This window comes from Ilyonectria robusta, assembly GCF_021365365.1.
Source record: "Ilyonectria robusta strain PMI_751 chromosome Unknown BGZ61scaffold_6, whole genome shotgun sequence".
Classification (NCBI taxonomy): Eukaryota; Fungi; Ascomycota; class Sordariomycetes; order Hypocreales; family Nectriaceae; genus Ilyonectria; species Ilyonectria robusta.
The window spans coordinates 287797-315415 of NW_025764440.1; the positions used below are offsets into that span (position 1 = coordinate 287797).

The 27619-nt window shown below is 50.4% G+C and overlaps 14 protein-coding genes across 14 annotated transcripts; 6 read left to right on the forward strand and 8 right to left on the reverse strand.

The window, feature by feature from the left end:
* Positions 1-263: 263 nt before the first annotated feature.
* On the reverse strand, positions 264-2495 carry BGZ61DRAFT_571774 (uncharacterized protein; the record flags this gene model as incomplete). Its single annotated transcript, XM_046256075.1, has 5 exons — positions 264-356; positions 410-597; positions 653-1520; positions 1612-1725; positions 1776-2495. 5 exons carry the CDS (start codon positions 2493-2495, stop codon positions 264-266), a joined length of 1983 nt encoding a protein of 660 aa, XP_046106534.1.
* A 469-nt stretch (positions 2496-2964) lies between these two features.
* Positions 2965-3219, reverse strand: BGZ61DRAFT_347558 (uncharacterized protein; the record flags this gene model as incomplete). The annotated part of the gene is made up of 1 exon (XM_046239989.1): positions 2965-3219. The coding sequence occupies one exon, from the start codon at positions 3217-3219 to the stop codon at positions 2965-2967; it is 255 nt and encodes an 84-aa protein (XP_046106535.1).
* Positions 3220-3903: 684 nt separating this feature from the next.
* Positions 3904-5746, reverse strand: BGZ61DRAFT_492197 (cytochrome P450; the record flags this gene model as incomplete). The annotated part of the gene is made up of 4 exons (XM_046250524.1): positions 3904-4646; positions 4705-5008; positions 5056-5569; positions 5727-5746. 4 exons carry the CDS (start codon positions 5744-5746, stop codon positions 3904-3906), a joined length of 1581 nt encoding a protein of 526 aa, XP_046106536.1.
* A 368-nt stretch (positions 5747-6114) lies between these two features.
* BGZ61DRAFT_492198 (beta-lactamase-like protein) lies at positions 6115-7241 on the reverse strand (the record flags this gene model as incomplete). Its single annotated transcript, XM_046250525.1, has 4 exons — positions 6115-6376; positions 6434-6793; positions 6856-6992; positions 7041-7241. 4 exons carry the CDS (start codon positions 7239-7241, stop codon positions 6115-6117), a joined length of 960 nt encoding a protein of 319 aa, XP_046106537.1.
* A 264-nt stretch (positions 7242-7505) lies between these two features.
* On the forward strand, positions 7506-9048 carry BGZ61DRAFT_530219 (uncharacterized protein; the record flags this gene model as incomplete). The annotated part of the gene is made up of 3 exons (XM_046253528.1): positions 7506-8531; positions 8591-8869; positions 8923-9048. 3 exons carry the CDS (start codon positions 7506-7508, stop codon positions 9046-9048), a joined length of 1431 nt encoding a protein of 476 aa, XP_046106538.1.
* A 679-nt stretch (positions 9049-9727) lies between these two features.
* BGZ61DRAFT_530220 (uncharacterized protein) lies at positions 9728-11249 on the reverse strand (the record flags this gene model as incomplete). The annotated part of the gene is made up of 5 exons (XM_046253529.1): positions 9728-9832; positions 9905-10178; positions 10234-10550; positions 10607-11161; positions 11214-11249. The coding sequence occupies 5 exons, from the start codon at positions 11247-11249 to the stop codon at positions 9728-9730; spliced, it is 1287 nt and encodes a 428-aa protein (XP_046106539.1).
* A 534-nt stretch (positions 11250-11783) lies between these two features.
* BGZ61DRAFT_347932 (uncharacterized protein) lies at positions 11784-12781 on the forward strand (the record flags this gene model as incomplete). Its single annotated transcript, XM_046240021.1, has 2 exons — positions 11784-12042; positions 12108-12781. 2 exons carry the CDS (start codon positions 11784-11786, stop codon positions 12779-12781), a joined length of 933 nt encoding a protein of 310 aa, XP_046106540.1.
* A 49-nt stretch (positions 12782-12830) lies between these two features.
* Positions 12831-13034, forward strand: BGZ61DRAFT_348366 (uncharacterized protein; the record flags this gene model as incomplete). The annotated part of the gene is made up of 1 exon (XM_046240055.1): positions 12831-13034. A coding segment is annotated over one exon (204 nt), but the record flags the coding sequence as incomplete, so codon positions are not given.
* Positions 13035-14750: 1716 nt separating this feature from the next.
* Positions 14751-15722, reverse strand: BGZ61DRAFT_307347 (uncharacterized protein; the record flags this gene model as incomplete). Its single annotated transcript, XM_046238756.1, has 4 exons — positions 14751-14832; positions 14889-15294; positions 15366-15388; positions 15454-15722. Coding segments are annotated over 4 exons (780 nt in total), but the record flags the coding sequence as incomplete, so codon positions are not given.
* A 3632-nt stretch (positions 15723-19354) lies between these two features.
* BGZ61DRAFT_530223 (uncharacterized protein) lies at positions 19355-19791 on the reverse strand (the record flags this gene model as incomplete). Its single annotated transcript, XM_046253530.1, has 3 exons — positions 19355-19465; positions 19526-19605; positions 19686-19791. The coding sequence occupies 3 exons, from the start codon at positions 19789-19791 to the stop codon at positions 19355-19357; spliced, it is 297 nt and encodes a 98-aa protein (XP_046106543.1).
* A 520-nt stretch (positions 19792-20311) lies between these two features.
* BGZ61DRAFT_530224 (uncharacterized protein) lies at positions 20312-20824 on the forward strand (the record flags this gene model as incomplete). Its single annotated transcript, XM_046253531.1, has 2 exons — positions 20312-20463; positions 20602-20824. The coding sequence occupies 2 exons, from the start codon at positions 20312-20314 to the stop codon at positions 20822-20824; spliced, it is 375 nt and encodes a 124-aa protein (XP_046106544.1).
* A 1400-nt stretch (positions 20825-22224) lies between these two features.
* On the forward strand, positions 22225-23409 carry BGZ61DRAFT_416023 (GPR1/FUN34/yaaH family-domain-containing protein). The gene is made up of 5 exons (XM_046243371.1): positions 22225-22353; positions 22407-22602; positions 22690-22800; positions 22856-22901; positions 22957-23409. Exons 1-5 carry the CDS (start codon positions 22249-22251, stop codon positions 23210-23212), a joined length of 714 nt encoding a protein of 237 aa, XP_046106545.1. The 5' UTR covers positions 22225-22248; the 3' UTR covers positions 23213-23409.
* A 348-nt stretch (positions 23410-23757) lies between these two features.
* On the forward strand, positions 23758-25180 carry BGZ61DRAFT_571782 (chaperonin 10-like protein). Its single transcript, XM_046256076.1, has 4 exons — positions 23758-24308; positions 24386-24470; positions 24547-24901; positions 24967-25180. The coding sequence occupies exons 1-4, from the start codon at positions 23880-23882 to the stop codon at positions 25139-25141; spliced, it is 1044 nt and encodes a 347-aa protein (XP_046106546.1). The 5' UTR covers positions 23758-23879; the 3' UTR covers positions 25142-25180.
* A 224-nt stretch (positions 25181-25404) lies between these two features.
* Positions 25405-27055, reverse strand: BGZ61DRAFT_346936 (cytochrome P450; the record flags this gene model as incomplete). The annotated part of the gene is made up of 2 exons (XM_046239930.1): positions 25405-26491; positions 26550-27055. The coding sequence occupies 2 exons, from the start codon at positions 27053-27055 to the stop codon at positions 25405-25407; spliced, it is 1593 nt and encodes a 530-aa protein (XP_046106547.1).
* Positions 27056-27619: the final 564 nt, after the last annotated feature.

Below are 27619 nucleotides of genomic sequence, written 5' to 3' on the forward strand. Positions count from 1 at the left end.
ATATTCGTAATATTAGCATGACCTCCCTTCCACAAATCTCGCTTCTCAGACCGTCTTGTCCGAGGGTAATATGCATATAAACCCCGATCCAAGTTCAAAATACCTTATCCCACAATGATTAGTGCCGAACTATTATCGACCATCACTCCCCCAGATCCATGTTGCCCGGCTTTTCGCAGTAGTCATGTGGGGAAATTGCAGAATGGGACTTAAACACATCCACGATGTACCCCACTGCTACCATGTCCCTGGCATCCCTACCCTCATCGGCGGTTTGCCTCGTTAACTCGCTCATAAGCAGTAGCCAGTCGCTCAAGGATGCTGCCCATTCTAGGTGTGATTCCCCACACCCATACCTGCGTGGCTGGATTAACATTTCTCTTTAACTTGTCAGAACTCCGGGACTCACATCTTGAAGAAACATGCTCCATGTTCTCGCCAACCCTGCCGCCAACGATTTGCTCTCGTCAAATTCGTAGTCAGTCTCCTCCAACACTTTCTTCATTCCCCGCAGGAGCTCGCTTTCTGCTGGGCTGGGCTGAATGTGATTCAGGCAGTCTATCTCTACGGAGTGTACCCATTTGGTAACAAGAAGCGCTGCGTTGTCAAGTCAGCAATGAACAATGAGTAAGCCAACGTTCAGGGCACAAACCGCAGTCCCAGCCTGCAACGGCATGTTCGACTCCCCAGCGGAACGCCGCCGTCTTGCGCACCAACATATGGCCCATTCTAACCGGAGTACAGAAGCCTTCAAACGATGTACCGACGGCGTTGAGCAAATGCGCGCTTCGCTCTAGCTTTGCAGTTGCAAATAAGGAGACGGAAACCTCGACGGCACCCGGATCCTCGGTGATCAAGCTCAGTTTGTTGAACCCAATCGCAGCATTGAAGAGCCTGATGTATGCAATTCTCAACATCGCCTGGCAATTGAACACCAACGATGTTTCTGCTTCATCGTCGTTCAATTCTGGAGGGTTCTGGTGCAGTCCACCTTTGAGAAGCGTTTCACACCTCGCCAACGATCGCAATGCTGTATCCAGGAGCGATGAGCCGAGTAAGTCGCGGCCTGGCATCGAAATGAACGAGTCTCGTGCAAACGCTTGAGCGACCTGCAGAATCTGCCGCATGTGTACAACAACAGCGTGCATGACAAGAAGAGCGGAGAGAGGAGAAACGTGATAGGGCTCGGTCTTTGCACCATGGAGATCCTCCGACATGACGTCTGCCAGGACTTCTCTCAGCGTGGGGTACTCTTGCTTGATGTGGTGAATTCGCAATTCCCTCCACTCGTTCGTTGATGCAGCATTCCACAGGCTCTCGTCATGGAAAACCTCAATATCCAGGTCTTGCGATGCGTTGAAACCGGGGTTAACATCGTACATAACCATGCCGAGGGTGCTCATGATGTAAACTCCACCCAAGAGTCTCTTTCTTGATTCGCGTTGTATCCAGGCCTTCCAGGTTATGTTTAATAGGTCGGTAGTTTCTTCCAGAAGGGCTAGACGCATCCGTCCATAAAGCTACTCAATTTTGTCAGGTCACGACAAGATGACGGTATTCATGAATTCATACCAGCGTGTAAAATCCGTTGTCAACCATGGCCGACGATACCAAGGCAACATCCCCGCTAAAGACGGCGAAGACGCTCAGAAGTAGCTTTGTCTGGACAAGCCATAGCGGGAATTCGTCTAATGATGGTGAGCCGTGTTGATATGAGACAGGGGCCTACAGAAAATTAGCGTCATGGCATTCGTTCTTGTGAGGGTCGATTGTACCGATGCGATGGACTTTGTAGTCATGTCGTATAACCGTCTCGCCCGACGCCGATCGAGGCGGTACAGCGCCCCAATGCTGCACATGGCCAGAATCAGAGGGCTTGGGGTCGTCTTCAAGCAAAATGTTTGCAGATGGATGACTGGCAAGTGGCCGTGAAAACATTCGACGTAACTGGACAAGAAGCTCTGGAAAATCTTTGGTGGTGGTAATTCCTCTGTTACATGTTGGGGCATAAGTCGCTCGGCGAGATCCTTCAAGATCGATGCGTGGATGTAGTGATCCACGGTAAAGGTCGGCATCGAAGCAGGCTTTTCCTCCCGCAGAAGAGGGAGATTGCTCGGCGGGTCGGCGGTTGGCATCGACTGGGTGTTCGTAAAATTCATCTGTCCGTTGAATTTGAAATTTTCGTTCATGTCGTTTGTTTCCGACAAGGCATCTTTGGGTTGTGCAATCGTAGTGAGGTCGGCTGCTTGAGAAGCTTCTAGCTGGGGCCAGTCCGGGACATCGAGAAGAGTAAGATCTGGGGTAAATTGGAATGTTCCATCGGGCAAAGGAGCAAAATCGACGTAGAGCATGTCTGGATGGACCATTGGCGGTTGGGGAGCGCTATTTTGTGGCCGGTGATAGCTTTGTTGATCCAGCTGCTGATGTTGTTCATGGTGTACCGTCTCGCCATAGTCTCCATGTCGCGACGGTGATTGATCGGCGTCGATTTGCATTGTCAAGTGCCCGTTCGGGTTGTAGACGTCAAACCCATCTTCTAGGAGCCCTACGGAGAGAGATGTGTGCGCTGACCGAGACGTTTCGGGCATTGTTGTGGGGAGAGATGGAGGTGTGAGGATTGCCGCGACATGCTGGACAAGAGGCGCTTCTTCGTCAATCGCGGTGTCCATGGTGCCGCCGGGATTCTGGCTCCCTACGATAATCTCACTTGCCGGCGGCAGTGTAGATACACAAGAGTCTCTTCTTTGTCCAGAATCGATCGTCGGAAGCTCGTTCTGGGGCGATACTGGAGCATTTCGAGAAAGACGCGCGTGGACAGGTTGGGGCTGGTCTTCTTCCTCCAGTTCGCTCGGAGTCGCTTCAGATGACTGGTCGACTTCTATTGACACGGGAGGTCCTCGCTCGGCTTGATCTGCATGTAGAGTGCGTTCATGTCTTGTCACGAGATCCCTGTCGGGTGCACCATTAGCAAAGTGAAGATCTGTGAAGCAGCCAACACGACAGAATGCCGTACTTTCTTGAGTAAGATTTGCGGCAGTATCGACATGAAAACGGCTTCTCGCGAGTATGGCTGCGCTCATGGCGAATGCAGTGCTCGCTGCGCTTGAAGGCCTTGTCGCAGTATTCGCATTTGTATTGTCGCGGTGGGCGACGGGTGCGTTTGGCACCGTCGATCGGTATCGACGGTATCTGAGCTGCTTCAATTGCGAGGACGGACATGAGATGCTGCTACCGCAGAAGCAGCGGAGGTAGGTCGCGCCGTGGCGATGTGAGCTGTGGTTCAGAGACGTTCACGACGAGGCTCGGTGACGATACGATAGCGGGCTAGACATCCACAGAACGTCAACGCAGATGTGAATGATGGGGAAGAAAGAGACTCGGAGCGGGCGGGACACGACAGCGACCCGCAACGATGAGCACTCGTCAGGGTCAAGGCCGCCAGCCCAGGACCACACCAGGCCAAACACGGGATACTTCGGCATCCCGGACCACGTCGAGTGATCAATCAGTCATTACTAAATGCCGTGGCTGCAGCTGAGTTTGCGGGGAGTGCGGGGAAGGGAAGAAGGGAGCGTGGGGAGAGTCGAGATGGCCGAGGAACCGGGTCGATCTAGACTCACTTGGTTTTGCCACGTTCAGACCAGGACCGAAGAAGAACAGCGCCGAACGGGTTTTCAGTAAGCGAGATAAGACGTCTGGACTAGACCAGGGAGAACAGGATAGGACAGGACAGACAGGACGGGACAGGTTGGAGATAAATAACTACCCCCGAGTGTCCCGTTGCAAGCATCTACCTGGAAGTTACCCATGTCATCTACAACCCAACATGCAGTAATACCGCTTCAAGCAACCCTTTCTAGATGAACTAAATACTCTATTCTTTCAATCACAATCAGCGGCGTGTCATGCCACAACCATGCCACGGACATCCACCTTGACCTTGCCCAGGTAAAAGCCGTCCTTCTGCGCTTGGCTCCATTCCGCTCGCAACACCTCCGACCGTCTCTCGTTGCGCGGAACGAACCGAGTCTTGAACGGCTTCGGCAGCGTGTTGACGCCCTCTTCATACGCTGCATCTGAGAGGTCAACCGGCAGCTTGTTCCCGCTCTCGTCGAGCGGAGGCTCGATCTTGAACGCCCACAGGATCTTGGCCAGCGTGATGAACAGGCTGTTCTCGGCCAGGTGCATGCCAGGGCATATACGCCGGCCGGCGCCAAAGTCGAAATGGTCGCGGCCCCTGGCATCTCCCGACGCCGCGTACACGCCGGATTTGTGAGGATAGGCTAGGTAGCGCGATGGATCGAACTTCTCAGGATTGGACCATCTGTCGGGGTTGAAATGCAGTGTGTACTGCGACATCGACACGACCGTGTTCTTTGGGATAAAAATGTCCTTGTAAATCACATCCGACGTGGTGTAATGGGGGGTCCCAATCGTAGTCACCGGTCGGATGCGGAGTATTTCCTTGGCTATTGCTCTGATGTATGGTAGATCGCCTTCATCGTCATATGTGGGCGAACGGTCGTCGCCGATGACTCGTGACAGCTCGTCGTTTGCAATTTCCTGGATTTCAGGATACGCCGAGAGGTAGAGAATGCAACTGTTCAGGGCCGACGACGTGGTCTCCGATCCTGCCTCGATCATGGCTGTTCGATACGACGTTAGTCCAATCTGCTCGCGACAATGATACCACGCATCACTCACAACCAGCAACAAAACTTGCTTGCACCTCAGTAATGCCCTGCTTTTCGAAATCCATCTCCAGAAACTGCTTAACAAAGCACTCCGGTGCCCTCTTCTCGTCCACTTCCGCCTTGAGCCTGTTCCAGTATTTCATCCACGTCTTCTTTTGCTTGTTGTACGCCCGAAGAGCACGCGGCCGCCACCATTGAAGCCACACTGGGATCCTGGCAAGCGGTGGGAAGAGGTCGGCAACAAACGCTCCAGGCGCTGCAGCATCAGAGAAATCTTTCATGACGTCGTATACTTCGCTGACGTCGTCGCAGTCCTAGACCGTTGTTAGAGATTTCAGCCTTGTTGCGTGTCAGCACGTACCCAGATGGGAACACGGCGCCCATATGTGCTCGTCAAGACTACTGAAGTCGTATATCTGCGGACGTGCATATAGAAGCTCGTCTGATCTTGGTTATTTGTCGCAATGTCGAAAATGAGCTGCTTAGCTTCGAACTCCTGGCTAGGCTTATATGCATCCGAAGCTTTTGGTGTGAGAAGCTTGTGGACAATGGCCCTCATCTTGCGCCACTTCTGGCCATACGTGAGAAAAAGAAGTCTATTCTCGCCTGAAAGAAGATCAGCCGCCACGGGCATCGGCGCTCGCCCAGATGTGATTGCTGATTGCTTGTCGAAGATCTCGCGAACAGCCTCGGGACTGTTGACAAAGACCCAATTCTCCCAACCGAGTTGGATTTTGAAGAGTTCGCCGTACTCATCTGCCCAGCGCTGGATCTGGCGATGCGGTGTACTTCCCATCTGTAAGGCATTTCCTATTAATGGCCAGCCCCGTGGCCCAGTTACAGCTCTGTAACCCTTCGGTACTTTTGTCCGTCGGCTAAGGATGATGAGCAGCAATGCCACGCTCAATAGAGCACTAATGACCTGAAGGTTAATCATTTTAATACAATTGATGAGAAGAGGTACCACGAGGAAAGGAAACAAGAGGGCCATGAGCATAAAGTATTATCATTATTGTGAATTACCCAACTCACGATGAATCCCCACATGGCATTTTGGAACATGAAGTGGACGCGGGCAGTTCCCCACTGCATCACGACACCCCACATTATCTCTCATCGCGTGTGCACCTTAATCCTTGGATAGCCCGGCGTAACAAGGTCAATTGCCCGCATGCTATGCGTATTCTGTTGTTGCAAAACACCGCGGTGGAGAAAATGGGCACTACAGATGCACGATCCCTTACCCTAGACAGTTGCGACACCTCTCTTCTCTGCTGGAGAGAAAGTGCCCGGGGGAACCGTTTCGCCTTGTATCCACTCCATGAGTTATGGCTCAGCGCAATTATTCGTCTTCTCACATGGTTGAAATACAGGTGGTAAATTGATTTGGATATCTTGTCATAGACTATCCGTCCACAAATCACGCTTGTTGGTGTGCGCGGATCCTGGCCAAACACTCTTGGTCAAAAAGAGGGTGTAGAAGCGACATCAAGACCATGTTTTTTTGTTGCTTAATCCATTCAGCATCGTGAGACATGGCAATATGCATGCCATAATCATCAACCGCCTCTCTCAATTTTTGTATCGTGTCCTGAGCTGCGTCGAGATCCTCGTGAAGGCAGAATCTAGACCCGTCTGGTAGTGGGACATTCGCAATCTCCTTGTGGCCCATGAATATGTCCCTGTTTATCAATTAGTTAAGAGAACTCGGGGACGTTGTAACTTTCGGTATTCCGCACCTGGAGTGACAACAGTCGCTTGCCAAGATGACATGATCCCCAGATGGCACACGTACAACCGCTCCCAAATTGCCGACCATGTGGCCTGGAGCTTGGAATACCCAAAAGCTGCCATCCCCAAAATAATCCATCGCATTTTCAAATGGTCCCCAAGGTGTCCATGGGCCCTTAAGCTCACTGAAAGCTTCTGTTTGAACACCGCCGTCACCAAAAAATCGAGAGTCCCACTGGACCATGGGCATGACCTGACCATCTTGAATATGACCGGGAGAGCAATGCAATCCGGTCCCGGGGCCGAAAAATATTTCTGCATTGGGAAAATCTTTCTTCAAGGGTCTGCAATGATCCCAGTGTGCGTGGCTTGTGAAAGGGTCAGCTCACGGCACTCGTGATACGCCACTGGTAAGAGGCTTCAGCAATACCTAAACAGCACGGCATCGATGGCTTCAGGCTCAATATCTAAGGCTTTCAACTGATCTACCAGTGAAATACGCGGACCGACTGGGTTGCAGCTGGGAAAGTGGTAGTTCACAATGAATGGCGTGTAGTCATTGTGGTCCTATGTGCCTATCTTAGCGGGACCTTGGTGGAAGCTTGGATTACTTACTTCGCCTATGCCAAGATCCCACAGAATACTCTGTCCTGATTCTTTGTGGTATATATAGAAGCACCAGTCATAAAGATAGTACGGGTTGCTGTGGCCATTGGCGTGGATCTTGGTGTCGTCCGTTGTAGTAAAGCCTCCCCCGTCCAGTAGAACCACATCTACAGCCTTATTTCCAGCTGGAAGATTCTTGAGTGAGGCCATGTTGCAATAGCCAGTCAAACTTTGGCAAGCAAAAACGAAAGCTTGTTGTCTTGGGTTGCAGAGTCATATTGCTGCATTGTATTCCCGGTCTCTACCCCACTACCCCGGATTCTACCCCACACGGAGATGTGGCATCGCGAAACCACCAGCTGTATATGATCAGCTAATGTTTCTTGGGTGGCTCATTGATCAGAAGGAATTCATATCGAAATCCGCTGAAAACAGTAGCATCTTTTATCTTCTCGGTACTTTGCGCAACTCAAAATGACCGCCGCTCCAGGATCCATCCTTACTCGAGACACCGAGCAGTACGAAGCATGTCGCACGCGATCGTTCAATGCCGACGACCCAGGCAGATTTCCGGCCGAAATTCACCTGGTCCACACGAATAAAGATGTTATTCAGGCCCTTGGGCGCGCTCGTCAGTTGAAAAAGTCAGTGGGCGTTCGTTCGGGTGGACATATCCCGTCAAAGCCCTCTTTGCTACACGACGGCGTCCTGATCGACACGACACACCTCAACCGAGAGGTTATCTACGATTCCAAGACACATGAGGTTAATTTTGGTCCTGCCGTACGGGTATTTGAAGCCTGGCAACGTTTGGAGCAACTGGGGCGTTTCTTTCCATTCGGACACGCCCCAACGGTAGCTCTTGGAGGTTTCTGTCTTGCAGGCGGGCAAGGGTTTTTTATGCGAGGCTGGGGTGCCACAATCACCGAATGGATTGTGAAAATGGAGATTGTTGTCCCAGACGGCCGCGTCGTCATTGCCAGCCGGACTGAGAATCCGGATCTTTTCTGGGCTGCACGAGGTTCCGGTCAAGCCTTCTTTGGCGTCGTGACCCGTATCTGGAGCCGTACGGTCCCGAAAAGACAACTATTTGGACGGTCTTTCGTATTCACAGTCCAGGAAAACTTCGAGGAACTGCTATCGTTTGCATTTGAGCGCAATCGCGCCACGCCGAAAATGTGCACCGAGACGGCACTGTGTACCTTCTACCCTGAGAAGTTTGGACCTTCAACCACTGAATTGGTGCCTGAAGCGTCCCAGCTGCTTCTGGCAGTCGCCGTTTCTGCTTATGCCGACAGCGTTACGGAAGCGAAGACCATGCTTAGTGCGTGGGATAACCTGCCGGAGCAGCTAAAGCCTTATTTGGTTGAGACCAAGCCAGTGGCAGAGGCCAGTTGGGAGGCATTTTTCCAAGATCAAGAACATTGGAACCCAGAGAATTCGGACCAAAAATGGGGTATCAACAGTATTCTAAATGATCCATCGGTCCCAGAGTCCAAGGTGAGAATGAGAACCTGTTGTTGTATCGAGAGAAAGTTGCTAACCATACCGTCTGTCAGCTCATCAAGGCAATTAAACCAGCCCTGTGCAATCTACCGACCCTGTCTTCATATGGATGCCTGTATATGAGCGACACTGTCACGCCCGATGAAGACGACGCCGTCTTCAGTTTGCCACAGCAATATTATATTTCCACCTTTAGTGGTTGGAAGGATCCTTCCCTTCGCCCACTGATTCAAACTACCATGAGAGACTCATATCGACAGGCTGAGACTGTCGCATGTGGAATGTACGTTGCTGACTTTGATCAATCCAGTCAGTCTTTGCACTCTCCGGAGGTATGTTTCCATCAAACATGGTACTATAACATCCATTGACAAGTGGCATGCAGATAAAGGTGTGGACGGACACGGCACGCGCACGATTCCTAGCTATTCGTAGGAAGTGGGACCCTGATGGACTATTCCCTGGCTACAAGGCATTCACAGTGGGAGTGAAGAATGACGTGTCACTATAGTAGTGGGTGGAGGCGACTGCAGCGCACGCTTGATCCGTGTCTGACCAACTGGGGCAGTTCGGTCGGGAAGTACAATGTTCCTCTTGGATGTCGAACTTTTGGGTGCCCCTGACGAAGATAGCGAGTCAGACATATTTGCGGCAGTAATAGAGAGAAGTCCTCAGTAACAGAGAGAATGCGGCAATAATAGAGAGAATGCTAGAAGTTGGCCTCTCGAGGAGGGGAGACGTCTCTCTTATATATTGTTGCTCGGGATAAGGTTCCTCTCTCAAGGTTGTTACCTGCAGACAGCAAGGTTGGTTGTTACCTGCGGACATTAAGGTTGGTACCCACAGACAGCAAGGCTACAGCAAGGTTGGTACCTGGTACAGACAGCAAGGTCGTTGACTGCAAATAGTAAGGTCGTTAAAGTCAGAAGGGCTGAAGTCATAGGAGGTGACAATTTGAACTTGAATGCGACGTCAATCCACTTGATTCCTGATTGTTGGGGCCGGATGTGTACATTCATGGCATACAACAGTGGCTGACGCTTTGCATTGAGGTAGTGGTCGGGCAGGCTTGGTACGTGAAGGAACAGAAACCAAGGATACTGGTTCTTCCAAGATACAATATAATATGTTCGAAATGCTTCAATATTAAGTTATGCATCTTGCGTATGATAATGCCAGATTTGGGCTACCTAATTGACAGTGACAGGTTGGCTAGGAATAGGGACATCTGCTTTTGCCACATCTACCGGCTCCTTATAATACTGCGTGAAATCATGCTGAATGGATTTAACGGACTGTGAGGTACACCACCAGGGTTAGCAGACGCCTTTTGATCGGAAATCGATGAAGGTTTGGAGGTGACGTACATTCTGGAGCTCGGCTGAATATTCTGGGTCGGTCTCAGCTCTCTTGACCATCTGAAAGAAGCCATCAAGTTCTAGAGCTCGCTCTGGATCAAGATCAAATAATCTCATAATATTTGAACTAGAGACAACGTCGATGATTTCTTGATACTTTTGTCTTCTAACAGCATTGTACGTATCGAGGATTGACGGGTCTGCTTTGTTCTGGTAGATGCCACGCAGACAGTCGTAGAGACCACCGACATCGACGATGCCACCAGTCAGACCGAGACCACCACTGCAGACATCAGGTTAGTTGAAGCACGGATTTTACTCGAACATGGCGAACTCACAAAGGGTTACAGAGGTGCGCAGCATCCGCGGCCAAGAGAAAACGACCCACGCGCATTGACTTGACCAGGCGCTGGTGAATCTTGTAAGGGCTGAAATTTACCAGCCGATACTCGCTTGGGTCGGGATGGCCTGGAAGCATTTCCCTAAACTTCTGGGGCTGTCTCTCTCGCAATTGTTCATTTGTCAAGCCAGTTGACTCTCCGTAGGTGACGCGCCAAAGCCCGTCATTTGAGATTTTGGCAGCCATGAACCAATGATCCGGATGAACAATGAAGTTGGAGTCGTTCCATCCGAACTTCTTAAAGTCATAATACGTCTAACGGACTGAGGTTAGTGATCCGATTCTGGGAATACTTTGAGGAGTAAGCATACGTTGGTGGCCACAATTTGCTTGTCCCAAGTTTTTCCAGGGAACTCCCAGTCGCCAAAGAGTGAACGCCGGATTTGACTATTTGCTCCATCACAACCGACAATGTAGTCGGCTCCTAGCTTCTTGGCGCCGCCGGGAGTTTCGACATGGACCCAGGCTTTGTTGTCATCTTGGTCGATGCCGACAACCTTGTGGTCGAAGAGTATCTTCACGTTCTGCTGCTTCAGAAGATGTTCTCTCAACAACTGCCCAAGTTGATCAAGTGGAAGACAGGTCATGCGATCCGGGTCTTCAGCAAGGGTTCCGGCATCTAGTGTGACTATTGCCGTGCCATCCAACTTGCGCCAACTGACTCCAGAGGGAACAAACCCTCGCGCACGCATGTCAGCACCAACACCGGCCCTGTTGAGCTCGAACATGGCTGGGGCAGCATAGTGAGTTGCTCGGGGGTTTTTATCCAAGTCGCTGCTCATGTCCAACAGGGTAACCGGAATTCCGCTTTGCGAGAGTAGAAGGGAAAGCAACAGCCCTGCTGGGCCGGCGCCAACAACAATCACCTAGGATCATGATCAGCCGCGCCCTTGATGAACATAAAGATATTGGTCTTACATCTTGGAAGCCAGTTGGCTGAGTTGCGGCCGTCATGATCGATAGAGAAGATTTTGAGTGAGAAACTGGATGTGGTACTAGTATCATAGGAGTTGTTTATGATGATCCTTTATTGGAAAGGATGTTAAATGCTTTGCAATGATAGCATTATACAGTAATTTTCCGCAACCAGTGAGCTAATCACAATGCGGGGAGGTCCCATTATGTCATAAACCGAAGTCACCCTTGGGTTTTCTTCGTACAAGCTCTGGATCAAGCTTGAGATGGAAGTGGAGTTGTAATATGGCGGGGCTTAGAGCTCGTTGGTACGCCATCGTCAGGCGTCGTGATTCTTGTGATGGAGGCTGACCCCACATTGCTTAAGAGATGAATTTACCCCACAGAATCAACATCTTCTCCCCACTACGCGATGGGATTGTGTATGATGGAAATTGATTACTCGGAACAAGTAAACCACGATATTGGGACAGCAAGAGTACCGGGGATCGCCCACTCGCATATTATCCCGACATACTCTGACGAGTGCAACTCTGCAATTGTCAACTCTTTTCACCAACACGCGAGACAACCATGGGACTCAAGACCGGGATTATTGGGCCAGCAGGCTTCGGTGGCTCATACTTGTGTATTGAACTAATTAATCGCGGCCATACAGTCCGCGGCATCTCTCGACGGCCGGAGAAACTGGGAACTCACGATGCCTACGCCCCGTATTCGATTGACATTGAGAATTGCTCCTTGGAGCAGCTCATCGATGCGTTCAAGAATCTCGATGTTCTTGTCAACGAGTACGGACCTCATACAGGCGGAGAGCACGCCCTTCAATATCGTACGAGCGCTCTATAATACTAGTCTTTTCTAGGATCCCACAATGCATTTACTAACAGTAGGCAGAACCGTTTCTGGAATTGACACGAAAAATAATTATCGCAGCCAAAGAGAGCAGAGTCAAGTACTTCATCATGGTTGGCGGGTGTGGGTCTTTAAATATGCCCGGTAGTCGACTTCAAACTTGCTCCGAGAGTCCAGCTTGGTGGCTCGCCTACCGCCGAGGCATCGCGGACAGCCACGCACATGTCGCATACATGGAAGAGAGGCTTGGTTCCATGGGCTCCTCGCTTCGTCAATATCGAGATGCGCGGGCTAAGCTTCGAGAAGGCAAGACAGACGACGACGCGCTCCGGATCATCGATGAGTATGAGCAAGCAGTGCTTAAGAATGACAAGGCCTTGACCTTTGTTACGGCATGCCGGACCAGCTTTATGTTTTTTAACGGAAACACCTCGTTCCCGTGGACATTTGTCTCGCCTCCCGCGCTCTATCGTTCTGGAAAACGAACTGGCAGCTACGAGACGATTTATGATGAACTTCCAGTAAAGCCACCGTCCGGTAACGAGGATGCGGAGAATTTGGATGGAAGGTTGCACGGGATCACAGCGGCAGACCTCGCAATTGCCATCGCCGATGAGGCTGAGAACCGAACGAAAGTTGGGAGACATTGGAGTGCGTATGCAGACATGTCTGATGACACGCCAATGCCTTCGTATGCCAGTTTGTTAGATATATGAGAAGTGACAAGAATGGTTCATTTTGGTTCGCTCCATTGTACTAGTGCCTTACCCTATCCTCCATGACGGCCCCGTCGGGAAGCCGTTGAAATTCCTCAAGAGGCATCCTTACAGACCGAGTCGTATGCATTTTATGTTCGAAAAGCCCGGTTACGATGATTTCATAACGCAAGTCGCAGCAATATCACCGGTTATTCAGTTGGAGGAATCCGTATGCCAACGCCGTTTCAGATCACTGTTCGTTAAAGACTGATTGTATGAAACATCCGATGTGCTGTTTGGTGTAAAGGACTGCCTTGTTGTTGAGATCGGAAGTGTAGATGCAGACCAGATTCGGGAATATGATGTTGCCGAGGGACCTAAATTTATGGCATAAGAGTTAATAAGGAAGCTAAAATTATGACCTAAGAGTTAAGGAAGAAGCTAAAGAACTAGGAGGAAAGAATGCAACAAAGGCAATTCGGAAAATTGGTAAAGATATGAAGCTCTGGGAAGCACTACCTGTTCCAGATATTGATTGAGATACGGTGGATTGACCAGGTGTTTGCGTATTGTATCAATATCGTTCTAGTAAGTCACCCAATGTTTGTGAATCACATGGCATCATTTATCACAATCTACATCTTTGCTCTCTTACTCCCTTCATTCTAGGAGCCTGCGGCTGTGAGAAATTAAAGCTGTAGGTGTCTCGTGTTTTTCTGGAGCGTGGTATTCCGTACCACCCAAACTGTGTTCTCGGATGGCAACAATCTTCAAAATTTATCAACCAATGTGCAAAAACCTACCGTGATGTTTGGTAAATTCCTCGAGGTGCTGACTGCACTTCCAGGGTCTGGGTCGTTCTTGCGAGGTCTACAGCAATCGCCAGGTATCCAAGTTTGTCTGCCATTTGCTTTTATCTTGCCACGATACCCTCTCAGACTGCGCGAGGTCTCTGACCGACAGAATGGAAGAGCAGTGTTATTGACTCTTGCGACATGTCCCTGGCTTGTACTGCTCGCAACCCCGCGGGATGAACATCGGACTAAGATCATCCCGACTCGTGATGAGCACGCTCTCGTGTTTATCTCTTTGCATGATCTTCTGACTTCCGTTGCCGAGGTCGTCCACATTATCGACAATAACTAGCCACTCGACATTAGCTTCGAACATGGACCCTAAGTTCGTGCCGGAGGAAAAGCCGGGTTCCGGACCCAGGTGACCGGGATGGTGACATTCAAGATTGCTCACTAATAAAAGAGCCGGACCAATATCCCAACACAGCTAATGCTTATGCTCAATTGTGGATACGCAAGACTCAGCGGATCGATATCGCGCCGTACCGTCGGTATTTTCTTTCCACTCAAACCACCCTGGCACAGACAATCTGCCAAATAACGACAATACTGCCTGAGGTCAAAATCAACGGCGAATTGGTGTATTCTTCAAGAAAGTTAAGTCAACACCAGCTTTAAGAATATCGCGAAATTTATGGTATTACTCTTTATTATTATTGTATTGCTTGATGTATCTGAGGGTATTGTAGGGAGTTCCATTGACAACATTGAAGGAAACGTAGAAAGCCAACTGCAAGTCCCGAAATAGGAGATTTCTGCTTCATCTCTTCAAAATTTCACTTGACCGAGTCTATACCTTCGGAGCCTCGACTACTTATTGAGCCTTCTCCGGTTTGTCTAGAAGCCCCCGCGGAGCTGGCATAGGCACCCTGGATCTGTACAGAGTAGGGTGCTTGATCTAAAAGCATGTCGGTGTCGTTGTGATTAAACCCGAGCTGTGCCTTCGTACCTGGATTAGCCTTTGCCTCCATTGTGTGCATTTCCACAGTCGTGGTGACGGTTGGCCAAGCCTTCGATCTGGTATGTTCGTCCTGAGTTTTATTCGCCAAGGTTGTATCTCCTCCCGCTCTTGTCCCGCGGGATCTGGAGGTCGTATTGTTGTAGTCGGATCCGTGGGCATGTCCAGATTGCCGAGCAATCTTGGCGATAAGACTAGCCATGGACATTTCAATGTTGAGTTTGACGATGTAAGCAAGCGGGTGGAACTGCATGTATCTAGACGGGACATGGCTGTTAGAACCTTCCATCTGCTGGGAGACACGGGTACATACACAAAGGTGTTTTTCAGGCTCATCATGGAGACAATGAGGACATCCATGCTCAGAGAGAATACAATGATAAACATATTGAACTTGACGAGATTGTCGTATTTGCTGAGTCCCAGTTCGACCAAATTTTGTTTGACGGTGCGAATAAAAAGGAGGTTGAGAAAGGCGTCAACGAGGAGGTAAATGACCTTTTCACAACGGTCCCAAACCTCGTTGATGTGAATATATCTTTCTGAAATCTGCAACCGAGCAGGGACCCAGATGCAGTAGACGGAAATGTTAATGGCGGTAATGAATGCGGCAACACCGTACTTGAGTCGCCATACATAAGTTCGGTCGTGGAGAAGGATCGCACATCGATTGACGATAATCTGGAGGAGGAACTGAACCTGGAGCGCCCACAGGGTCACTGAACCGGACAGCAGGAGTTAGTCTGAGATAACACGGTATGTCAGGGGGCTTCTGAATAACTATACTTACGGATGCAAAAGTAGAAGGCGAAGCTGCATGCAATATCAGTACAGTGCCCTTTGGAGTTGGGAACGCAGGATCATCTGCCGAAACTTACCTGGGCGCTATCACTCCTAGAATGTACATGAAGCAGATGATGCCGAACCCAAGACACACAGAAATCTCGCCCCAAATCATCCAGATGTAGGGGTTGCGCATCATAGACCCGAGCCCACGACGGCGGTAGGCACTGGCCGTCTGCTGAATGGCCGACCATGTCGTCAGCCAGCCGATGCCGAGGGTGAACCCCCAGGCAAGAGACGCAATGATCAGGTCATTTGATGTTACTTCTTCGAGGACGAAGCGGTCGGGAATGAGAGTGAGCATCGTACTGGTAACCGCGGGATAGTGGCCACAAGGACGGAGAACGAATCGTCCCTCGTGCTGACCTAGGCGGATGAGCAAAAAGCAAAGATGGCACAAATGCCGTCGATTAAAGAGCCAGGGGTGACCAAAGACGCAGATGCAGAGCAGTCGACGACATTAATAAAAGTCGGTCGTTCATGTCCCGAGGTGCACGAATCTCCCGAATCTCCCGAGCGCGCTGCTAAGACCAACAAATGGACTGACCAAAGCAGTGCGAAAGCGAAACTAAACTCTAATATAAGCCGCTAGACTCGACGGTTCATTCCCCTCAATTTAGGGGATTGTCCGCAGCCTGCGAGACGATAGCCAAGCCGACTGCCAAGAGACACGAGCGGGAGCTGTGGTGTATCTGACTCGCGTGGTGCGAACCCTATCATCGGGCTATCTGTGCCTAGTTGGCGGCTCGTATCCGCGGGCCTAGCATGTGTCATACAGGCCGGCCCTGTTCAACAGAGCAAGTTAGGCGGTGCCACAAGCTGGGGATTCAAGTCGGGAGCCGGCAACCTCTAGACTCGGTGAGGAGAGGGTCTCCAGCGTCCCCAGCGGCGGGATCGGCATGATCCTCATTTCCCCAGCCCGGATGTTTTGCCCAGTGCAGATAGGTGCCAGGCGCTGACATTAAATGTGTCGTGCGTGCCTCGAATTGAAGCCATGCCCAAGGCTGTCGCCCAAAGCCCGTCGGCCAGATATGTTGCCGAGAGATGGCGCCGAGAGATCGACACCCACTAGAGGGCATAGAGTTCGCCGACGAGCCGTTTCAGGCGTGGGCAATGTCAAGGCGCGACTCTGATGTGCGACTCTGCGGCAATTGTGGAAGAGGCTTTGTGGGAGAGGCTTTTGTAGAAGCCAACTGGCAGCTTCTTTTCTGCAGGCTAATTGGGAGGCGGTGTGTCATTACTTTATCTCAAGCATCTAATCAATTAAAGATCTGGAGTTGAAGAACTGTCAGTCGTCACTCGCGCGGTGCATTTCGTGCTGCTTCTCCACACTCGAGACCCCTTGATGCCAGTCTGTCATCGGCAATCGACGATAGCGATGCTGCCTGAATCTTGCGTCGGGGATCCTGCTGCAGTCTTTTGCAGGCCCAGTTGCAGATCCAAAAAGATCTGCACATGGTCGAGAGTTCGTTCAGTCTAGGGATCTGCCGGCATCTTAATTTGGGACATCCGGCTTAGCTCGCGCCTGGTTCACGCCTCGCTCAAGCCTCGCGCTGGCTAGCTCAGGGGGGTTGTACGAGAGCCGAAACCGCACGGCCATTCTCCATGACACGGTCCTCCTGGTCTAGACCTTTTGTGCACCAGACTGCATATCCATGCCGAGAAGGGGATGCAAACACGGTCAAGGAGGGTCAGCCAAGGTGACTAGAGCGGCTAGGCGCTGGACACGACGCAGCTACGCGCGTTAGTGCAGGTTCAGACAGCCTCGTTCTCAAATAGCCTCTGCACATATTCCATGGCTTGTGCCGTCCCGGAGGAAGCGGTTTCTGAAGGAACATGGCGTAAGCTGGCTGATTTGTCTAGGACCTCTGTCAGCCATACGAAGCGAGTCTCTGCAGGGTGATTACGCATGTCACTCACGCGCACATCGCTAACTGCGGAGATCGCCGTTAAGCCATTACCGACGGCGGCAATCAAGCGAGTCAATACTCCGTGTAGGATCTAGGAGTCGACCTCCTCATTGTGTGACGTGTGTGACGCCGCCTTACGAGTCGTCGCGTCTACTCGCCGGGATCGTCTGTCTCGCATAAACTGCAGATCCTGGAGCAGCCTCGATGACATCAACGACGTCGAATCCGCCACTCTGGGAAACAAATCCGTCCCAAACAAGTTGCCACCCGCCAAGAGAGTCTTAGACCACTAGAGAATAGGACATCTACAGCCCCATTGTTTCACCCGCTAAACCACCACTAGGCAGAGCCGGCACCATGCCGGCACCATACCGGCAGGCCGGCGGAGGAGTCCGATGGAGCAAACCTCGCGGAGACCGTCCAAGAAAACGGCATAGCTAAGCCAGTTCCCGGGTTCCCCTAACCTGCCAAACGGCTTGAGGATACCACCGCTCACCTAGTCCAACCTGCCACGTAGTATTAACTAGCCGGCATTCACCGCGGCCCAGCATTCGAAAGACTAGCCGTCAGGGGTAAACATAAGCCCTGCCGAAAGTGGCTGCCATCACCACCACCTCCGTAATGCTGAAGGTAGACTAAGTATGTCTCGGGCTGCTTTTAGTAGCAATGCCGCAGATAGAATCCGATTTGAGCGAATGGAAAGGAGCCTGGTTCTCCTTTCGTACAGCCAGCAAAGTGATTGGTTTAGAATGCTGTCATTCACACCGTGTAGTAGTCTGACCTGACTCGGGTTGCGAGTCATACAATAATTGAGGAGGGCACGTGAAAGAGAAAAAGGTGGAAATGATCAACGCCGATAAAACATCAGTCGTGTTTTAAATACAAATCCATTATTTATCGCGTCATTTCCCAAGCAACTCATGGTTCATAGCGCAGAGAGGCTCATGCGGCTGTGGAAGCAATACTCAGCCGCGCCAGCACCGCAGTCTAGGGTAGCAGCAAAGGGGAATTGAGGCAGCACCACAGAGGATATTTCCCAGGTCTCTAATATTCGCTTTATTCTGCATTTGTTCTTCTTGTAAAACTAGAAATTAGTCACTCGTTAGAGATAGGTGTCTCGGGTGTTGTAGGCTAGCTCTACGGATAGGGCTGAATAGTGAGGAAGCAAGGGGGAACCTGCACACGATTTGCGCGGAGCAAGTCCCGTGCTTCCACTCGATCCACGACGATCACTTGAGACTGACGGACCCTATCATGAGTAGTAACAATTTTTAGACCTGTGCTTTTGGATATTTTAATTAGTTTCTCCACTGTCAGCATCTGAGACATTCCTACCATCTAGCTGATAACTAGGCCTATGAAGTCTACGCGAGCCTTGGCCAAAGATATAGGCCCACGTCCCTGAGTAAAAGCCGGAGCCGATGCCTTTCTTATCAGAGACGGGAATGCTGTCAGTGATGCGTCGAAGATGCTCAAGTCGATCTCGATCATAGAATTGGCAATTAGCAACGCCCTTCAACCTTCCTAGACTGTTGCTTCGAGGGCTGTTTGGGCGATATTTGCGCTGGCGAGACATCCCTTGCTTGACATTTGGGTTCCTTCGATGGCGCATTTAAGTCGGACGATAGGGGCAACGGAGCTCCTGTACGAATGTCAGTCATGTGCGCGTAACTATCTCCGGGACGGCTTGTTTACACTGCGTCTAGTCGGAGAAAAACAAGGATTGAAACCTTCAGTATGAGGCGTAACTGGGTTGGCCAGCATGTGAATTGGCAAGCCCTATAACATGGCATCAGAAAAGACGTGGGTGTATAGGTCGTGAAGATGTCTGCACCGCATCGAACCAACTCGCAGTCATGTCCATGGCTGAAAGCGCAATACGTGGGTTCCACATGACGGACGTAGAAAGGCATGTGCCTGTGCCGACACCCAAAGCCACCGACAGCGGACGACACTGCAAGGCAAATACCAGAGCCATAACCAAGATCCATATGCAGATAATTACCATCGAAACCACTAGAGTCAGTCATACAGATCGCATGCCGTATTTATCGGCGACTCGGAGAAGGACCAATGCTGCACCGAGCTTCGAGATACCAGTGGTAAGGATGTATACGATCTGGGCGACGGTGAAGAACTGCACATGAATACGTTAACACAAGTAAATGTGACGAGACGCGGCCTCAAAACAAAGTACCCTGACCATGGCAGCCTTGATGGGATCAAACCCCTCTTCTGATGGCGTCGCCCCGATGCCGTAGTCAATGGACTGAAGCTCTATGACACAGAAGATAGTAAACCCAATATGCCCGCACATCAGACCTGGAGTTTAAGCATCATAGAGTCAGGTGGATCACTCACGGGGGGATCTGTCATTGTAACACCGTTATCAACAACCGCCTTTTTGGAGCCACGAGCCCATAATCTCAGATTGACGGCAATGCCGTCAGGCATGAGAAACATGATAATTGTTTATCGGATGGATGATGAAATCAAAAAGACAAGTAAGCGGCGCCAATTTTGAAGTTGTACCAGACACAGACCACTTGGACTACTTCTGTTAATGCCTAGGGGGACTTTTCGCAAACCTAATTGGGATACATAACTAGCACCACGGGTGTCAAGTATGGACCCTTTCGAGTGGCTTTCGACCCGTGACGACCCAGTAAGCTCAAGGATTGGTTACCCGATGTTGAAAGCGGCCATGTGTAAGAAAGAATCCTCTTTAAACTTTACAACAAATAAGGTGGCATGTAATGCAATACCACGAAGATGACGACGTCTGGGCGGTTCAACCTACGTATATCTGCCTCAAGGGAGACTTCAGCGCAGCCATGCTGGCGTTGGAGGGGTGCCATGAGATCGTAATAGCCGTGTACAGGCGCGAGACCAACTTCTTCTACCTCGTGGCGCCCAAGCCTACCGAATGTCTTCCACCCAGGTGCGGTGGGCCGGCTAGGAAAGATAGCAGGCTATTCTGGCCATGGATGACCTGAACCACGAAGTCTTCACGTTTGGAAACCCCGTCGAGACTCGGCCAGTTGAGCGTGTCATGACTGGCGTCGAACAAATCGCCGCTCTGCATGCTGGGATCTGGGGTATGTCTATGGCTGACCACTCGTGGCTCACGCCTGCGTAAGAGCGTGCCATGATTGGCCTCATATTGATGTGGGATGCCAAGCCCTCGGGGAGGGTCGCCCGCCGTGCCTTGATATTATCAAGCAGAGCCGCGAGCGCACGGTAGCGGCTATGAGGAAGCACTGCGTCACCAAGAACCCCAGATTCATCTCTGCTGCATGGTGACCGTGAAACTGGTAACACATACATCGACGAAGTCGGCAATCCGCGCTTCCTCGACTGGCAGACACTGCACATTGGCTCGGCCTTCCACGGCTTCGCCTACTTCATCGTCGGCGCTTTGTCCATCGAAGACCGAAGAGCTTGTCGAGCCTCCCCCAGATGCCGAGGAGACACAGTAGAGGATGCCTATTTCTAAGCAGAGAATTAGAGTAGGAAATAGATGTTTGACGCTGCCTATTGTTCTGTGCCTCTCTAGTGTGTAAGGAATTGAAGCTCATGGCCCGCTCACGACCGTGGCCGACGGCAACCGAGACGCCTACAGCCCCTAATTCGCTTGCCATATTAGCTAGGTACCTGAAGGAATCATCAATACGACGTGCACAGAATTTGACTTCTCAACATTTTTTTGAACGGAACGGGCCGTCTAACTTACGCTCCGAGACCCCATCCGTTCTCGGTCAATTTGTGTTACCTTAAGTCATAGCGCCGTCAGCCATTGCTTCATCACCTGGTCAGCATCACCTGGCCTGCATCAGCGAGTCTGGTCTTGTGACAAAACAGCGGTCAGAATAGCATATGTATTAAACCGATGATAAAACGTGATTCCCAGACATCAGGGCCCTTCCGAGACACCGAGGGGTAGTCTTATTTCCATTGGCGGTTAATCAGTCACGCGGGAATGATGTCAAAGTGAAGTATTGGCATTGCATATTGAAGTATGCGCACTGCAACATACGGCGTGTCTAACCACCCAGTCACGGGTTTCTCTTACGAAACAATTAGTTTCTTCAAAATTCCATCTCAAAACATCGTCCATTCCTTAGGGAAATCACCAGCTTAATAGTGGGGAGTAGGCCAGTGCAAAGGAGCGTCGCATCATTAGCAGGTCTGCCCCGGATTGCCAAGCCCTCCACTGCGCCCATCACCAACGTGGTGAGCTACACTCCAAACCTGCTGCTCTTTCTTCTGTATTTGAGGAATTGCTTTGGAAGCAATCACTTTGTTCAAGTACGCGCAGACCCTTCGGCACTTGCGGAACCTGGCTCCGGCAATGGCCCACATGTGGGACGCTAAAAGATTTTCTCCTCTGGTGACTTCGTTGAATTCTCACTTTTTACGTATTCTCTTATTCATCACTGGCACCTCGTCCCCGCACCATCTCTGCCCGCATAAGCTAGCAACTGCGCGGGGGAAATCGGAGGCATCGAGATTGAGTGAAGGAGAGAAACCTGGGGTATGCTCGGGATATCCATGCAGGTCGGGTGGTTATTAGCTAACGCAAAAGCCGGCGAGCGGAGCCCCGCAAACTCGACACCAGTCGTCGTGGAGATGGCGTCAATACCAGCCAATAACCTCGACAGCGTCTCACTGTCTGCGTGACTAATGAGGAGACATGGCGTGCCGTTACTGCAGTTGTTGATTGATCCGTTGGGGCAGAAGCCTCCTCACCCCCGTCGGCAATTAGATAACTATTACCTAAATGCCGTTTCTGAGCGGAAGGGGATACTCGAGAGCGTTGTAATAATAGAGGTGCCAGAGCGTATAATAATGAGAACTGTGCGCAGGTTGAAATGAAACCTTCCTGTATTGAGCAAGCAGCATTCTAAGGCAATCGCAAACATGAGTTCCAAGCACAACGACGAATACATTTCGACTCCGGTCTCAACCCCGGTCTCGACTCCGACTCTGACCAGCTCTGGCCTACGCCACCAGATTGGTAACCCTGTAGGACACCCATTTCCATGACCGAGAGGACTACTGCTTACCAGATGCCAAAGTCGCCTTTAGCTATGGGAGGATTCGCCACTACCCTGCTGACCTTGTCATTGGCAATGATGGGGTTCCGAGGGGTGGAAACACAGACAGTCTTTATTGCCAACTTATGTTTCGCCGCCGGCATTGGCATGTTGATCTCTGCTCAATGGGAGATGGTCCGGGGTAACACGTTTGGCTATACATCCTTGAGCGCCTTTGGTTCGTTTTCCTCAATACGTCTCTGACACCAACGTTGGGTCATTGGCTATATCCACGATCGGACGCAAGACTGATTCAACTTGACAGCGTTGTTTTACGGCGGATACGGTGTGATCCTAGCCCCGTCACTAGGTGTCATGGACTCGTATGGCGGGGCAACCGCTGAATATCACAACGCACTCGGATTTTTCGTGCTTAGTGAGTCTTCCCCATCAACACCAGCAAGGAGCTTGATCTAACTGACAACCTGAAGTCTGGGCGGTTTTGGACATTTTCTTCATGATTGCATCGTTGCCAATGTAAGTGATACTCACCTGTATGCTCATGGTTGGCCTGTTACTAATTCATCAACAGCAATTTGGTCTCCTTCCTCATCTTCACCACTATTGAGCTCTGTTTCAGCCTCGATGCTGCATCCAACTTTGCCCTTGCAGATGGAAAGGTGGAGACTGCCAAGGCTTTAATGAAAGCCGCGGGCGCTTTTGGATTTATTTCCGGCTTGTTGGGCTATTATAGCTGTGCCGCATCCATGTGCCAGGATGCCCTCCCATTCTCCCTCCCAGTGGGAGACACGTCCCATATTTTCCGCCTGCATCGAAAGAACTTGTAAGGGATGTACCCTTTCACTGATATTGTATCATTCAATTCTGGGATAGCAAACGGGAACTGGACTTGAATCTCTAAGCTCTGGTATGAAATATGCGACGTTAAGATGGTTAACCACGCACAGAGGTGTTCAAAATTGTCTATTCTATCAAGAACAAAAGTTTATTGTTGTCTGTCTATCAGGCTTTCTCCGACTGCCTTACCCGAGATACACCTGCAATGATTAAGCAGATTGTAGAGGATAATATAAAAATAATAGATGTCCAGTGGAAGCTTGATACCTAGGCACCAGACCTTCCGGCGTAGGGACCGTAGAATCGAGAGATATTTTTGAAGGGATGCGGGGTCGCCACAAGAACAAGAATCTATCAGTGCCAAGTAAATCTACCACTGAGTCAAACCTGATCGTCTTCTCTATTGGTTGCATTGATAACGTTACGGATCGGCGAGAGGGGCTTGACCTGAGCTGGTCTGACAAATCCATTTGCCAAGAGTCCGCAACTCCGCTGCAAACCCCGCTGCAAACCTGGATATCTCACCCCATTGTTCATCCATCTATTATCTAGAACTACCTACGAGAAGCATTATTAAAAATCCATCAACTGCTCTTGAACACCGTGTATGACAAATTTGAACTTTACGCTTCGTTATCTCATTCCTAAGCCGCAATCATGGCAATTCCGGACACCTACTCAGCCTTCAGACGCTCTACTGGCGACTTCCCAAGGACCATCGAATTATCATCCGAGACACTCCCAAAGGATCTCGGCTTGAAAGACGTCTTACTCAAGATCCACGCTGTCTCTCTGAACTATCGCGATGTGGCAATGTTGCAGGAAGGCAAGTACCCTGCGGCCGCTATTGAATCCGGTATCCCTGCCTCGGACGCCGCCGGCGAGGTAGTCGCTATCGGTAAGGATGTCAATGACTTCAAGGTCGGGGACCGCGTTTCGCCAATCTTCGATGTCGGTAACATTACTGGGCATGAAGATACCCCTCCAACAGGCCTTGGTGGAGACTTCCATGGCGTTTTACGTGAGTATGGCGTGTTTGAGGAGCGGCACTTGGTGAAGCTGCCGCAGCATTTGTCATGGGAAGAGGTAAGTCAGAGCTCCAGAGCTAATTCTGATGCATGTTAAAGTCTCGGTTGTGCTAAAGAAGTTTCACTGATCTGCAGGCATCCCTCCTTTCTTGTGCTGGAGTCACAGCATGGACAGCTCTTCGTGGGCTCCCTGAAGGGACTAGAGCCGCTTTCTTCCAAGGTAAGCAAGGTCCTGCGTGCTTGATGGCCGATATGACTCCGAGCAATTGTTAAGCTAGATTTTGACGTTGGTACAGGTACCGGGGGTGTCAGTATGTTCGGGATGCAACTTTGCCTCGCTGCAGGCATCCAACCGATCATAACATCCTCCGACGACAAAAAGATCCAGTATATCGAATCACTCAGCCCCAAAGTCCGCGGCATAAACTACAAGACTCACCCCGACCAGTCCGCCGAAGTCCTGCGTTTAACGGACGGCAAGGGTGTCGATTTCGTCGTCAATAACACCGGCGTAGGGTCCATCCCGACGGACATTGGACTTTTGCGCAAGAGAGGTGGCACTGTTTCACTCGTGGGTTTCTTGGACGGATTTCAGGCTGACTGGAGCCCGGATGCCCTTTTTCTTTTAATGAGCAAAACTGCTCAACTGAGGTCAGTCATCGCCCCACGGAATCCCTCGGTCTCAAATGGCCATGTTACTCATATCCAGAGTTTAGGGGCATCGGAGTTGGTTCGAGAGAGGATTTTGTGCGTTTAAATCAGTTCTTGGAGCAGAAAAAGGTTTCTCTTACTCCGATTATTAGTCGCGTATTCCCATTCCAGGAGTCAAAGGCTGCCTTTGACTACTTATCCTCAGGGAAACACATCGGCAAGGTTGTCATTAAAATGTAAGATGGGGTGTGTATGATGGGCTACAGGAAATGAACATGCTTTTCCCGGTCGGCCTCTCCTCTGTTGAAGAATAAGCTGGTGACAGGGTATTCTTCATCTGTAAATGACTGAGAGACCGCGCCCGTAATCCATATTAAACTCTGAGACAAAGCTGATGGTGTGATAATGTGGGATGGTTGCATAGACCAGGAACCAAAAAATCTGCATTCACTGTAAACCAACTAGAAGCATCGTCATTTCGTCCTCCTCATTCAAATGCTAGCCTACACCATAGAAAAATCGCCCTTCAGAAGACTAGCATCACTCCCCTTCTCCCACGGATGCTCAATCTCGACAGATCTGATCAACTCCACATGCCTCGCACTCCTCGGCTTTATGCTGTAAGGGAAGTCGAGCGGACGGCTAATCAGACCAGGCGTCGCCTCCATCTTAGGATCAATTTTATTGCCTAAATTGTCAACAGCCTTTTCAATATCAAATGCGGCCAAGAGACGTGAGATGGTAATGAAGAGGCTATCGTCCGCTAGGAACCGGCCTGGGCATATTCTTCGGCCGTATCCGAAAGAGTCATTCGCAGGGTCTGGCTCATTTCGAGGTTCCAGGTACCTATCAGGGTCAAAGGAAGACGGATCTGAATAGGTCTGCGGGTCATGCAAAAACCACCATATTGCCGGCATCAGGATGGCTCCCTTTGGAATGCGAAACTCCCCGTAGTTGATCTCCTCATCAGTCGCATGTGCTGCACCCAACGGCGCAACCGGGAGCCACCGGAGCGTTTCCTTCACCAGAGCACTTACATACGGCAAACTGTCTCGATCTTCAAATTGAGGCAGCCTGTCGACACCGACAACGTTATCAATCTCTTCTTGTGCCTTCTTCTGAACCTCGGGGAAAAGTATCATGGCCAAGATGAAGCTACTGATGGATGACACAGTAGTATCGGCACCTCCAGCGTACATGATCGCGGCCGTTCTCTTGATGGCATTCTCGCTGTTCTCGTCCAGTTTTTTGTTTTCACCATTGTCGTTAGTATGCTGTGCGACAAGCGAAGAGACATATGATGCTCGGTGGGTTCCATTTGCCATTTGCTGCCGAACAAACGCATAGGGAATTTCGATAACCATATGAGTGATCTCGTTGCATTTGCGGGCTATCTTTCGGAACGACATTCCTGGAAGACCTTCCGGGAGATACTCGAGTATTGGTAGAGTGTCAACCAGCCAGGATAGAGGGACAAACGCAAGAGATACATCATGCATCATGCGCTCAATCAAAAGGACTAGAGGATCGGCCGTGTGCGGAGCGATGGAATAGCCGTATATTATTCGTAGAATGATAGCGCTCGCCTCACTGTAAGGAGATTAGAATGTCAGGTTCGTTGCAGCGATTTTGAGCAAGACCAACTTACGTCTTTATGTGTTCCATCAAGCTGATAGGGCTATCCAGAACTCGCAGGAGAAATCGACGTGATTCTACGTCTTGAATGTCGTGAAACCGCGACGCCACGGCCTTTGTACCCAGTTGCCGGTGAACCAACTTGCGATGCAGCCGATGCGTGGCGTTGTATTGCTGGAAGCTCAGAAGCACTCCGTAACCACATAGTTTACTGGCGAAGTGCAGTTGTGGTCGCCCTGAGGTTTTCGTCGAGTTTTTCTCAAAAAGATCGTGTGCCGCATCACGGTCGTGAATGATAATCATAGTTTGTCCGAATAGGGTGACGCAACTGATAGGGCCATAGGTGTCTTTGAACTTGAGCCAATGCTGGTATTCTGGTGCTCCTACGGGTGGCATATCTCTGATATTACCAACGATAGGGAGTGGCTTCGGCCCAGGCGGCAGATTGGGACTGGCCTTTTTCCAGAAATAATGGAAAAATAGGGAAACTCCCAGGAGAGCAAAGGTGATTTGCAGCATTGTTCAACTTGTGTTGTTGGAAAGATAGAATAAGATAGATGTTGTGTTTCAAGGTTCGTAGATCTTCAATAGTGTGCTAGATTAACTTTCAAGGTAGCGGAGAAGGGGGAAAGATATGGGAGTATATAATTCAACCAGGGACCTATTCCTCCAAGATAAAGCAGCAATACTTTATGGCTATTATCGGATGGCCGTATGGAAAAACAGGTTTCCGTCACATTACTCACGTATTAGCCAATTGAAAACTAGGCCAACTCACAGCCGCTTCCCCCGCTCCCCGCCCTCCCTTGCATCGCAAGACTATGCAAGATGATCACACCGTAGGCGGGCAAGTCACTGAGACGATTGGCCCTCAGTATACTTCATGTAGGTAATTCTTCTTACAGGTAGTGGGGTAGTATCCTAGATTATAGGTCGCCATTCAGGGTAATTGATTACCAACTTGATCACGAGTCACATGCCAGTGTCTCCAGTATTGAAATGTAACATGTACAGTTACAGGTGTACGAAGAGCAAGAAATTGAGGCCAGCTCGTAACGGCCCGCTCTGCATTAGCGTGAGATT

What these genes read in the sequence shown, in the direction of transcription:
- BGZ61DRAFT_571782 (XM_046256076.1), top strand. Translation starts at nt 23,880, where the DNA reads ATGGCAATTCCGGACACCTACTCAGCCTTCAGACGCTCTACTGGCGAC. An exon ending in AGCATTTGTCATGGGAAGAG is followed by an intron (nt 24,309 to 24,385) that starts GTAAGTCAGAGC and finishes ACTGATCTGCAG; the next exon opens with GCATCCCTCCTTTCTTGTGC. An exon ending in AGCAAAACTGCTCAACTGAG is followed by an intron (nt 24,902 to 24,966) that starts GTCAGTCATCGC and finishes TCCAGAGTTTAG; the next exon opens with GGGCATCGGAGTTGGTTCGA.
- BGZ61DRAFT_416023 (XM_046243371.1), top strand. Translation starts at nt 22,249, where the DNA reads ATGAGTTCCAAGCACAACGACGAATACATTTCGACTCCGGTCTCAACC. An exon ending in TACATCCTTGAGCGCCTTTG is followed by an intron (nt 22,603 to 22,689) that starts GTTCGTTTTCCT and finishes TCAACTTGACAG; the next exon opens with CGTTGTTTTACGGCGGATAC. An exon ending in ACTCGGATTTTTCGTGCTTA is followed by an intron (nt 22,801 to 22,855) that starts GTGAGTCTTCCC and finishes GACAACCTGAAG; the next exon opens with TCTGGGCGGTTTTGGACATT.